The sequence below is a fragment of the Diabrotica virgifera genome, chromosome 4, assembly GCF_917563875.1.
Source record: "Diabrotica virgifera virgifera chromosome 4, PGI_DIABVI_V3a".
NCBI classification, from domain to species: Eukaryota; Metazoa; Arthropoda; class Insecta; order Coleoptera; family Chrysomelidae; genus Diabrotica; species Diabrotica virgifera.
Genome location: NC_065446.1, coordinates 46,358,078 through 46,371,755, shown reverse-complemented (window position 1 = coordinate 46,371,755; position 13,678 = coordinate 46,358,078). Strand labels below are relative to the sequence as shown.

Sequence of the window (13,678 nt, the reverse complement as noted above, 5' to 3'; positions counted from 1 at the left end):
TGATCATCATTAATCACATGTTCTGCCAAGGCACAAGATGGGACATTTCTCTTAATATCACTTTTGTGTGAAGTTAATCTAAGGGATAAATTCCGTGAGGTTTGACCAACGTAACATTTACCACAAGTGTTACAAGGTATAGAGTAAATAAGATTAGAACTCTCCATAATTTAAATAACTCCATAATAATTATCTCCATAACTATCTTGCCCAAAAATTTATTGACTGCATTCCCCAAAAAAATTTTTATTACAATTCCAACAGTCATTACATATTAACAATTATATATATATATATATATATATATATATATATATATATTAATATTATATAAAGAATAAAGTCTTTAACAAATTTTTAATGCTAACTCAGTGTTATTTTGTTAATTTTTTTATAAAAAATGTTTTTTGTCAATTTTTATTTTTCGCACGTAGAGAAAAAAATTTGAAAAAAAATTGTTTATAACAAATTGACGAATATTTATTGTAAAAAGTGTCATTTAGATGTTATTATTTTTATATGCTACCCTAAACTAAAAAAAAACCATTGAAATTAATCCATTATTAAAGCAGGTATTGCAAAGTACTACTGCAGCACTCTTCATGCAAAAAGTTTTCATTTAAGGTCGCTACGAAAATCATTATTTTTTAAAATACTCAAAAATTTTAACTCTATGTATAAATGACATTGTTGAGTAGTAGGGTTGATAGATGTACTCACGCACTTTTAAATGTTAATATTGATAAATAAACAAAATATGAATTTTTAAACGTGGAAAAGCTATCTCGGCAAAAAATGGATCTAGAATTTTTTTTCTTTTGTAAGTGTGTCAAAAACTACCAGAAACACGAATATCAAAAAATAATTTCAAAATTTTTAATCCCGGCGATGATATTAAAAAACAAGTTTTAAACAAATTACACCAATTTTCAATCATCATTTTGGAGGGGTGTTTAATTCAAATTTTGATTTGTCAATACATCTGTCGAAAATATATATAAAAGCAAAAAAATAAGACCTTAAAAACTTGGTATAGTCTATCGGCAACAACCGAGTTTTTGCAATTCAAAAAATGGTATTTTTTATAAACAAATTAAATATCTCATAAACTACTTAATATTTATTAACCATTTTTTTTTTCGGTTTATACTGGTACCATAGCGCAACTTTTTCTGCAAAACAAAATGTTTTATAGTGTTTATTTATCATGCAAATAATATTTTTTTGGAAATTTGTTTTTCAATTTTGATTTACAATTATTTAAATAAGTTAAGGGTAAAATTTAATTCAGTAAGTCTTATATAAAAGATTGTTTCTTCAGCTTTGCAGAAAAAATTTTTAAAAACCTTAATAAAAACAGCAGTTAATAAAGCAGCAGTTAATAAAGTAAATTTTCTGCAAAAATTACCCATTTTTAATTATTTAAAAAATGATCCCCTCATATAAATCATATACTTTCTTGAAAATATCTTTTGTTTGGACCTAAACTTTGATAAAAAAATTATTACAACCTGTACGGAGTTACATTTTGATTTTATTTTATTTTATTGATCTATTTTTCAGTTTGTTTAAGCGATGTCGCTGATTGTGTCCCAAAGTGGATTTTGAATGATCTTTAAAATTTCACATGGTTTGGCTTGGTTTGCTTCAGAAGTGTGTACGCTAGCTCTGCTAAAGGAATCTTTAAGACAGAAACAGCTGCCCAGTGATTGTGAATCACTCTGAATCGAAAGCAAGCAAAAACCGCCTTTTTCTTTTCTATCTTTACTTAGATTTGAGTACTAGGAAATTTAGGCCAGGGTAATAAGACAAAAATATACCCTGTTCGTGACACTTCAGCAACCAGGGTACTGAAGCGTTTTTTCGACAGGTAATACCTATAGGAACAAATTAATAACTATTTCCTGCGTAGGATCTGGCGGCCATTTTTATTTATAAACAATTAACTGTCAAAAAATGGCATTTTCCCCTTTTTTTTCAAATGAACAGAAAACAGTGAAACTTATGATTTTTTTAGTACAAATATCTTCGAGATTATGGAAAAAGCTTTTTTCTACGAGCGTGCCAAAATGTCTACTTTCGCGCACGCATTTTAGTTTAAAAAGTTTCACTTTTCCGCACGCGTGTTACTTTTCCGCACGCGTGTTACTTTAGATATATTAATATGGCCTTAAATTATAATACATGCAATAAACTAATATTTAGATATTATTTACTAATTTATTTCAAATATATCTTATTGTCTGTTTTAATTAAATTAACGCGATTATTTCATTCCTAGGAGATTCTGACCAATAGAAAGCTACAGAAATCTGAATTAAATCGATAATTTTTGAGAATTGCCCGTCGTTAAGTATATTACGTCAGATGCCCTTCGTTGCTACGAAAAAATACATTCAGTGACATTAATGACAATTAATGTTTTAAAAATTATAAAAGTGATGACTTTCAATCGTCAAATATTTATAAAAACTTTGTGTTTAATTGTACTAATTTGTACTTACATAAATAAATTACAATAAAATTTTGGTTTTGAACAGTTTTATTCATGAAATAATCGCAACAAATTGCACTCGAACTCTAAAATTAATATAGAATTTTAGAGCTCTTGTGCAGTTACTACTGACAATTCGATGAAATAAAATTATTTTGACATAATATTCGAAAGTCAAATCGGTAGACAATAACAGTCGTTTTGAATCATCGACTGCTTGCCGAAATCCCGCTTCGCGTCGTTCGGCAAACTGCAGTCGCGTGCGGAAAAGAATGACTTTCTGCACTTGTTAGGAAAATAACTATAAAATGACGTATTACAAAGTTTGATATACTCATTTATTGTTAATATTATTGAAATATTTTCCCAATAACTGTTGTAAAAATTAGTGTACATCTTTGAAATTTTTGTCAAATGAGGGTTCTTTGGTGCTTAATATGTGATTAAAATTTCAAAGTGATTCATTCAATTGTTTAAATTTTATTCAAATTGATTATCCCAGAGAGCATTTTTTTTGTAATAACAAAGTCAGAAAAAATGACCTTAGAACCATTCCACAGGTGTCAAATGAAAGAGCATGAGCTACATTTTCAACATGGTTTAAAAAGTGAATAAAAAATGCATTTATTAGTAATAAATAATTATGCAAAAGTATCGTCAATTTTTCTTTATAAATTTTTGAATAACTTTTTCCAAAAAATTAACTTTTTTACCCTGCTTTAAGTGCACAACTACCAAGTAATGTTATCTATATTAAATTCGATAAAATATTGTAATAAATATGTATAATTTCTTATATAACAAAATAAAAATTTATAAGGAAATATTTACGATACTTTTGTATAATTATTTATTACTAATAAATGCATTTTTTATTCACTTTTTTTAAACCAAGTTGAAAATATAACTCATGCTCTTTCATTTGACATCTGTGGAATGGTTCTAACGTCATTTTCTTATGACTTATGTTATTGCAAAAAAATGCTCTCTGGGAAAAACAATTTGAATGAAAAAACAATTGAATGAACCGCTTTGAAATTTTTATCACATATTAAACACCGAAGAACCCTTATTTGACAAAAATTTCAAAGCTGTACTCTAATTTTTACAACAGTTATTGCGAAAATAATTTTTTTGCAATTCCTACCTTTTTCGCAATTATATTAACAATAAATGAGTATATCAAACTTTGTAATACGTCATTTTAAAGCATTTTCCATAATCTCGAAGATATTTGTACTAAAAAAACCATAAGTTTCACTGTTTTCCATTGATTTGAAAAAAAAGTGAAATGGCCGCCAGATCCTACGCAGGAAATAGTTACAATTTGCTCTTATAGGTATTACCTGTCGAAAAAACGCTTCAGTACCCTGGTTGTTCAAGTGTCATGGGAAACACCTTATTATCCTGGACTAAATTCTTTCTTTCCTTTTCCTAGACGAATAAAAACGGAATGTGACTGCATATAGTAGAGTCCTTTTCGTTCTGTATATTCGTCGTCTGTTGTCTTATAAATTGTAAAAGTCGCAGCTTAAGGATGTATCAGAAAGAATTTCCAACGAGAAAAGTTTTGAGATTTAAATAAATATTTACCATTTTAATTTTTATTATAATGGTGGATTTTGTATCTGAGATTTTTCAGTTGAGATATCGCTGATTGCGTCCCAGAGTAGATTTTTCATGATCTTTAAAATTTTCACATAAATAGATGGTTTGGCTTCGTTTTGCTTTAGAGGTGTGCACGCTAGCTCTGCTGAAGAAGTTTGTAAAACAGAAACAGCTGTCCAGGGATTGTGCATCCCTCTGAATCGAAAGCAAGCAAAAACCGCCTTTTTCTCATCAATACGAAATACATTCAATGAACGAGGGCGAATCAGATCACAATTCAATTGTATTACCATGGAAGTAGTAGAAACAAACTATTTGCAAACCTACAAGAAAAACCGGACAAGTTAGCCAAACTACAAATGAATATTAAGTGAAACCATGGTGGTTTATGTTTTTAAAAGCAAGGACACAAAAAGTAAATGATCGAATTTACTCACCCGACCATTTAACGTGCAATTAGCTTCGTCTCTGCCATCAATGCAATCTTTCTCGCCGTCACATACCCAATTTTTGGATATGCAACGATTCGATGGAATTCCACAAGAGAACTGCGAGTCGTTGCAGGTGTTGTTAGAACATGAAGATTCATCGGAACGATCGGTACAATCAGCTTCTCCGTCGCATCTCCATACTGCGGGTATGCAGCTTACTGCACCGCTATTACAATGAAATTCGTAAACTAAAACAAATATTTTAAATGAATTTCGACTCGATTCAAGTTATCTGTTTAACCCAGGTATGACAGTACCAAAAGGCACCGTTAGGAAAATATTACAATTTACAGTTCAGAGAACCTGTATGAAACGAGTCTGTGTACTCTAATACAGAGTATGGCATTAGTAAAATAAGAAAATCTACGGTTTCGTTTTGATTTAAATCTGTCTCCCTCCATCCTCCGATAGTACTATTTCTAGGTCTACCTGTTGTCAAGGAGGCTCTGAGGAAGACAAATTTACACCAACACGACCGTAGTTTCTCGATATAAATTAAAACTATTTATATCGCAGTATGGTTAGAACGCCCTCTAACGGGGAATAAGTGAAATGAATTTCGATTCGATTCAAGTTCTATGTTTAACCCAGGTATGACAATACCAAAAGGCACCTTTTGGTATTGCCTAAACGGTGCCTTTTGGTATTATCATACCTTGGTTAAACAGAGAACTTGAATCGAGTCGAAATTCATTTCACTTATTCTCCGTTAGAGGGCGTTCTAACCATACTGCGATATAAATAGTTTTAATTTATATCGAGAAACTACGGTCGGTTGGTGCAAATTTGTTTTCCTCAGAGCCTCCTTGACAAGAGGTAGACCTAGAAATAGTACTATCGGAGGATGGAGGGAGACAGATTTAAATCAAAACGAAACCGTAGATTTTCTTATTTTACTAATGCCATACTCTGCATTAGAGTACACAGACTCGTTTCATACAGGTTCTCTGAACTGTAAATTAGAATATTTTCCTAACGGTGCCTTTTGGTATTGTGATACCTGGGTTAAACAGAGAACTTGAATCGAGTCGAAATTCATTTCACTTATTCCCCGTTAGAGGGCGTTCTAATCATACTGCGATATAAATAGTTTTAATTTATATCGAGAAACTACGGTCGTGTTGGTGTAAATTTGTCTTCCTCATAGCCTCTTTGACAATAGGTAGACCTAGAAATAGTACTATCGGAGGATGGAGGGAGACATATTTAAATCAAAACGAAACCGTAGATTTTCTTATTTTACAAATATTTTAGTTTTAGTATTGAATGGTGTAACTTTTTATTATTTGTATGAATAGTAATTCCTAACATGGACCGCTCCATTCTTCTGGAGCCATGTTGGGAATAACTCTGCGAGACAAAATCAAAAACGAAGATCAGGAGAAGAACAAAGATATCGAAAGGATAGTCAGCCTAAAATTGAGATGGGCAGGACACATAGCCGGAATGACAGATGGGCGATGGGCAAAGAGGTTATTGGAATGTAGACCAGGAGAAGACAAGAGAAGTGTCGGTCGACCGCCTACAAGATGGACTGACGATTTAAGAAGGCTAAATAAAAACTAGATGAGAGCAGCGCTGGATAGACGGGGTTGGAAACAGGAGGAAGAGGCTCATGTTCAGAAGTGGACTTTTGAGGCTGGATGATGATGATGATGATCAGTAAAGATCTAGATCAATAATAATTGAAATTTAAAAGTGAACAAAAAGTCAAGTTAAAGTTGGTAGAAACGGCAGAGCAATTGAAACAAAACATTAATATTAATCTAGAACGATGTCAAAGTAAATCTAGATTAAAAAATCAGAACGTAGAATCAGTGGCAGATTTTTAAAATAACTTTTGTGGAATTATGGAAACAAATAATAAAAAAGCGCTTACCCACAAGGAAGTGGGTGTGAAACGAACACTAGTAAATATGAAAACAATAAGTAGTAAAATGTTTCAACGCCTTACCCACAAGTTCTTCTTCTTCTTCTACGGCACTATAGCCCAAATTAAGCCTTGGCCTCCTTTATTTTTTGCCTCCACCCTTGCTTGTCTGTGGCTGCTCTTCTCCATACACGGACTCCTAAAAGGGCTTGTGTGTCGCTGTTTACTGTGTCTTCCCAGCGCTTTCTTGGCTTTCCAACTGGTCTCTTTCCCTGAATTCTAGCATTCAGTGCTCTTTTTGGTAGCCTCTCCTCTCCCATTCTTATCACATGTCCGGCCCATTGCAATCTTTGTATTCTAATGAAGTCTGACAGGGGTGCTTCCTTATAAAGTTGATAAAGATCGTTGTTGTATCGACTTCTGAAGATTTCGTTTTCCCTCACAGGTCCTAGTATTCTCCTCAGTACTTTCCTTTCGAATGTGTCGAGTTTGCTTTTGGATGTTTCTTTTAGGACCCAGGCTTCACTGCCATAGCATGTTATTGGTCGAATTAAAGTTTTATAAATTCTCATCTTTGTATTTAGACCGAAATATATGGGAGAGGGAAAAATAAGCTCTAATTGCCTGCGTTATTCTCTTCCGTATTTCTCCATCTTCTGATCCGTCGGCATATATTTCTACTCCCAGGTATGTAAACTTTCCAACTGTTTCAATGTCATCTTCATGTATAATGTTTTTTGGGACTATATTTGTTCTCGTCTGAGTCATTATTTTTGTTTTTTATGTGTTAATTTCCAGACCTAGCATTTTTGTTTGTGTTTTTAACACTGCGCATGTTTCCTGTGCTCCTGTTGATGTTCTACTCATAATATTAACACTTCGGTTGGTCGGTAGGTTTCCTCGTCCAGTTTGCATTTGCCTAAACGCATACTCCAGTGCCAGGTTAAACAATGTTGGGGCCAGCCCATCTCCCTGCTTAAGTCCCTGCGAAATTTTGAAAAAGTCTGTCCGGTGGTTTTGTATTCGTACACATGCCTGAGTTTCATCCATTGTGGCTTTAATGAGTCTTATTAGCTTGTGTGGTATTGCCAATTCAGCCAATATATAGTAGAGTTTGTTCCTTTTGACTGAGTCGTATGAATGTTTGAAGTCTACAAACACGTTGTGAACATCAATATCGTGTTCCCATGATTTGCTCAAGATCTGTTTGACTATAAATATTTGATCCAGTGTCGATCTTCCCCGTCGGAAGCCCGTTTGATACTCTCCAATAATATTTTCTGCTAGTGGTTGGAGCCGCTGGTTTATAATATACGTGAGGACTTTATATGATGTACATAGTAGAGAGATTCCACGGTAGTTTTTGCACTGGAGTTTGTCTCCTTTTTTATAGATCGGACATACTATAGGTACTTTTCTTCCAGTCGTCGGGTATTTTCTCTTCTTGCCATATGTCTTTGATGAGCGCGTGGATGTGACTTGCTAGGTGGTCGCCACCTACCTTATACAGTTCTGCTGGTATTTCGTCAACTCCCGGAGCTTTATTGTTTTTCAGGGCCTTAATAGCTTCGAGAACTTCCTCTATAGTTGGAGCTTCTACTCCATTATCTACTTCATTCTCTTTTACGTAGTTCATACCCATTTCATCTTCCATGTCTACTTGTGTTCCAAGTAGGGTCTGAAAATAATGCTTCCAGGTTTCTGTGACTTTCTGTTGGTCACTGATTATTTGCCCACTTTCAACTTTACATAGACTTGTTTGAGGTTTATACCCACTTCTTATCTTTTTTAGGTATTCGTATGCCCCTCTAATTTCGTTGTTTTTGAAATTTTCTTCCATGTCTATTTGTCTATTTTTATAGGCTCTCTTTTTCTTTCTACATATCTTGTCTGCTTTCCGTCTTGCGACTTCAAATAATGTTCGTCTTTCCCGTATTCTTCTTGTTATGTACACTTTGTGTGCTTCATTTCTTTCCTCTATTGCTTGTCTGCACTCGTCATCAAACCATGCTCCTCTTCTCTCCTTTTTCTTGTTTCCCAGGGTGGATGCTGCTGCTGTCAATGCTGCTGTTTTGATATTACTCCATTTGCCCTCTATGGAGTGCAGTTCTAGCGTTCTTAACTCATTTACTACTTCTTGTTCGAACTTCTCTTTACATTTCTGAATCTTCAGTTTTTCCAGGTCCAGTTTGTTTGTTCTTTGTTGTCTTTCGTTTCTTTCCCTGTTAACTCTGCATCTAAATTTGGTTTGAAGCAGAAGATGATGGTCTGATCCACAGCATGCTCCTCGTCGTGTTCTCACATTGGAGATACTACTGACTGCCCTTTTGTCTATCAGCACATGCTCAATTGGATTGGTTGTGGTTCCATCTGTTACTCACAAGTTGCTTAGCTTTAGATAATCTACTCAATTAAATACTATAATACCTTGAGATATCATATTTGAACCTAGGTACAGCAGACACTACTTATCGATACCTTTGAAACGCGTGTTTAGTAATCAAAATCGGTTAAACCGTTTGGAAGTTATCGAGCTCCAAAATTATAATCCGCTTAACCATCATCGCCGAAATATTCTAGGCGCTTAATTTGTGACCGGGCAATCTGAGTCCTTTTGCCAGCCATCCCAAAATATTTTTTAATATATTCCGAATAGAAAAACAATCTAGTATAGGTTCATATATTTAATTTTTAAAAAACTTTGAAAAATTCCTGACACAAGAATAAAAAACCGCTAAATGCGGTAAAATGAATATCAGCACCCAATATTCCACCTACAAAAGATCTGACATAAATATTACGTGACGAAAAAATATAAAGTAAAATTATAGTTTTATTTTGAAGTAAAACACGGCAGACTCGTGCAAATATTATAAGAATTGTGCATTTAATGATAGAAGAATATAATTTGGACCACATATACTCACATATAAAGTTTCAAATTTAGATAGGAGGCCATCTCAGATTTTGCCTTTTACAAAAATGGCGGGGATTCAAAATGGCGACTATACATATGTCACTAATAACACGATAACTTTTGAACAGGACTTCAGATTTCAACCAAATTTGGTATATAGGTTCTTTTTTTGATGTATAAGATCGAGGTCTTGAACCGGAAGAAACGGTTTACCAGAAGTTGTGTTTCTCCTGGTTTTTATGTAAAAATATGCTGATATTTTTTCAATTATTTCACCCTGTATGTATTAGTTTTTTAAATAGTTAATACGGCCATTAAAAAGAGCGTAAAAATATTTTTTAGGAAATATTTTTAACTTTTTAGTTATGTTAATTACCATTTATTAAGTGCAAAACGTATCTTCACATGTACCTATATGCGGCAGATTCGTGCAAATATTATAAGAATTATTGTGCATTTAATGGTAGAAACATATAATTTGGACCACATATACTACACATATAGAGGTTCAAATTTAGATACGAGGCCATCTCAGTTTTTGTTTCTTTTACAAATATGGCGGGCATTCAAAATGGCGACTATACATATGTGACTAATAGCACGCAACTTTTTAACGAGATGTCAGATTTCAACAAAATTTGGTATATAGGTTCTTTTTTTAAAGAATAATATCGAGGTCTTGAACCGGAAGAATCGGTTTACCAGAATTTGTGTTTTTACTGTTTTTTTTTATGTAAAAATATGTTGTTTCTTTTTAAATTCTGTCACCTTGTATATATTAATTTTTCAAAAAGGTGATACCGGCGTTGAAAAGAGCGTAAAAATGTTTTTTAGGAAATATTTTGAACTCTTTAGTTATACTAATTACCATTTAATTCGTGCAAATAATAATATATAGGAATTATTGTACATTTAATGGTAGAAGCATATAATTTGGACCACACATACTACACATAAAAAGATTCAAATTTAGATATGAGTCCATCTCAGATTTAGTCTTTTACAAAAATGGCGGGCATTCAAAATGAATCTGCTGCCCATAGGTACATGTGAACATACGTTATGTATTTATTAAATGGTAAATAACACAACTGAAAAGTTCAAAATATTTCCTAAAAAATATATTTACACTCTTTTAAATGGCGTTATTACCTTTTTGAAAAATTTATATATACAGGGTGAAAGAATTGAAAAAAAAACAACATATTATTACATAAAAAAACAGTAAAAACACAAATTCTGGTAAACCGATTCTTCCGGTTCAAGACCTCGATATTACTCATAAAAAAACCTATATACCAAATTTGGTTGAAATCTGACATCTCGTTAAAAAGTTATCGTGCTATTAGTCACATATGTATAGTCGCCATTTTGAATGCCTGCCATTTTTGTAAAAGGAACAAAAACTGAGATGGTCTCGTATCTAAATTTGAACCTTTATATGTGTAGTATATGTGGTCCAAATTATATGCTTCTACCATTATATATAATCTTTAGACCTTCTAGCCTCTCGGGTGTAGGTATTAACGTGTGCTCTGTTAACAGTGCACAAATCTCTTCCATTGTTTCCTGTCTTGTGCCATCGCCTTTGCTTCGTTCCATGCTATTCCTTTTTTGTCAAGAATCCTTGCCATCACTTCGTTCCATGCCTCTCTCGGTCTTCCTCTACTTCTTTTTCCCTGCACCTTCGTTTCCCATATCTTTTTAACTGGTACTTCTTTCTGTACTCGTTGTAGATGCCCCCACCAACTTAATTGTCTTTTTTCAACATACTCCATCATTGTCTCGATTTTCAGTTCTTCTCTTATGTAGTTATTCCTTACCCTATCCCTTCTGGTGACTCCTTGAACTCTGCGTAGATACCTCATTTCTGCTGCCTGTATCTTACTTTTCTGTTGTCTATTTAGTACCCAGGATTCACATCCGTATGTAAGTACTGGTCTGTATATAGCCTTAAATACCTTGATTTTCGTATTTTTCGATACTTCTTTCTTGTTAATAATTGTTTTTCCTATTGCGTGGTATAGTCTATTCACTTTATCAATTCTTTTGTTGATCTCAGCTCCCTGTCTACCTGTTTCTTCAATGGTTACTCCCAAGTACTCGAATGATTGTACCTGTCTAATCTCTGTATCATCTACCTGGACATGTACATCCTCTCTTTCTTTAGCTATTACCATTACCTTCGTTTTCTCTTTGTTCATAGTCATACCATACTTTTTTAAAACTGTGTTCCATGTTTTTACGCTTCTTTGTAGCTCGTCTTCAGTCGCTGCTAAAATTACTACATCGTCGGCAAATGTACAATCTGCTATCTCTGTGCTTTTCAGATTTCTATACCCTATGTGTAATGGTCTGACTTTTGTTTTTGTTTCTTTTATTATTTCGTCCATAAAAGTAATAAATAGTAACGGGCTCAAGCTTCCCCCTTGTCTTACACCTTCAGTTGTTCTGAACTGGTCAGATATCATATTTTTACTTATCACACGGTTTCTAGTGTCTCTGTATATTGATTTAGTTACCTGTATAAGCTTCTCTGGTATGTTTCTGTTCTTCAGACTTTTCCATACTTTTGATCTAGGTACTTTGTCGAATGTTTTTTCCATATCAAGGAAACTGAGGTATGTTTTTTTCTTCCTAGATAATCTTTTATTTATTATATCGTTTAACGTAAAAATGTGATCTTGTGTACATCTACCAGGTCTAAAACCACTTTGCGATTCTTCTAAAGTTGGTTCTATTATTTTTCTCAGTCTACTCTCTACTATTAGCTCATAAACTTTCATCACTGTACTTAACAGAGTTATTCCTCTATAGTTATTGCAATTCTTGTTGTCACCCTTTTTATGTATAGGTACAATCAGACCAATCTCCCAGTCTGTAGGTATTTGTTCGTCTCTCCAAATCATTTGAAATAGTTCTAATAACTTTTGTAGTCCCATATCACCCATGTTTTTGATCATTTCCGCCGTAATTTGATCATGACCTGGTGCCTTTCCTTTTTTTATCTTCCTAATCGCGTCAGTTAGTTCATCCATTGTAATGTTTGGTATAAATTCAACTTCTTGTTCGCCAGTTCTTTCTTCATGTTCTTCACTTGTGCTGTGTGGTTCGTGTTGTAGTAGTTTCTGGAAATATTCTTTCCATTAAATGCACAATAATTTTTATAATATTTGCACAAATCTGCCGCATATAGGTACATGTGAAGATACGTTTTGCATTTATTAAATGGTCATTAACATAACTAAAAAGTTAAAAATATTTCCTAAAAAATATTTTTATGCTCTTTTCAATGGCGGTATTAGCTTTTTGAAAAATTAATACATACAGGGTGAACGAATTAAAAAAACAGCATATTTTTACATAAAAACCAGGAAAAACAACTTCTGGTAAAACGTTTCTTCCGGTTCAAGACTTCGATCTTATACAGCAAAAAAAGAACCTGTATACCAAATTTGGTTGAAATCTGAAGTCTCGTTCAAAAGTTATTGTGCTATTAGTCACAATGCATAGTCGCCATTTTGAATCCCCGCCATTTTTGTAAAAGGCAAAATCTGAGATGGCCTCGTATCTAAATTTGAACCTTTATATGTGCAGTATATGTGGTCCAAATTATATACTTCTATCATTAAATGCACAATTGTTTCACATATCGGCTGCACTAACAACAGAGCCTCAAACTCTAAACTTTATCTAAATATTTTTGTGGCGCATTTACTTCAAATATAGCAAATATGGAAAACTCTTTCAAAATAAAGCTATAATTTTTTTCATCAAAATGAAAATACATTTTTGCGCCACGTAATATTCATATCAGCTCTTTCATAGATGGAATATTGTGTGCGCCACTCATTTTTACGGCGTTTAGCGGTTTTTATTCTTGTACAAATACTAGGGGAAAGTACAGAACAGATCATATCAAAAGGGATTAATCTATAAAAGATAGAAATAATCAATGTGCAAAGTTATAAAATATCTTTGTTATATTTTACTCGATGCACCTTACATCGATGGTGGGATGCTTTATCTACGATTCGCAGATGATATTGTTCTGATATCAGATGATTTAAAAACTGCAAATGATATGTTGAATAAACTCGGTGCGATGCAGCACTTAAAGTAGGTCTAAATATTCATAATCAAAAGAGAAAAATGATGAAGAATTTAGTTCCGATCCATCATTTAAAGGCAGAAGACGTCGAAATTTAAGTTGTTGAGAGCTACATATTCTTCTTCTTGATGTGCCTATCCGTGACGAATGTTGCGATCATCATGACAATCTTCACTTTATCTGCAGC

General features: G+C 33.2%; 1 protein-coding gene across 12 annotated transcripts in view; it reads right to left on the bottom strand.

Annotated features, from left to right (window-relative positions):
- The window catches only part of LOC126883019 (sortilin-related receptor-like), a 339,261-nt gene that overhangs the window by 230,999 nt on the left and 94,584 nt on the right, over positions 1-13,678 (bottom strand). For 9 of the 12 annotated variants that reach the window (XM_050648189.1, XM_050648193.1, XM_050648192.1 and 6 more), the window contains exon 11: positions 4,540-4,781. The exons of the other annotated variants lie outside the window; for them this stretch is intronic. In XM_050648189.1, coding sequence (XP_050504146.1) covers positions 4,540-4,781 — 242 coding nt within the window. The remainder of the gene's footprint in view (positions 1-4,539; positions 4,782-13,678) is intronic. 12 annotated transcript variants of the gene reach the window in all.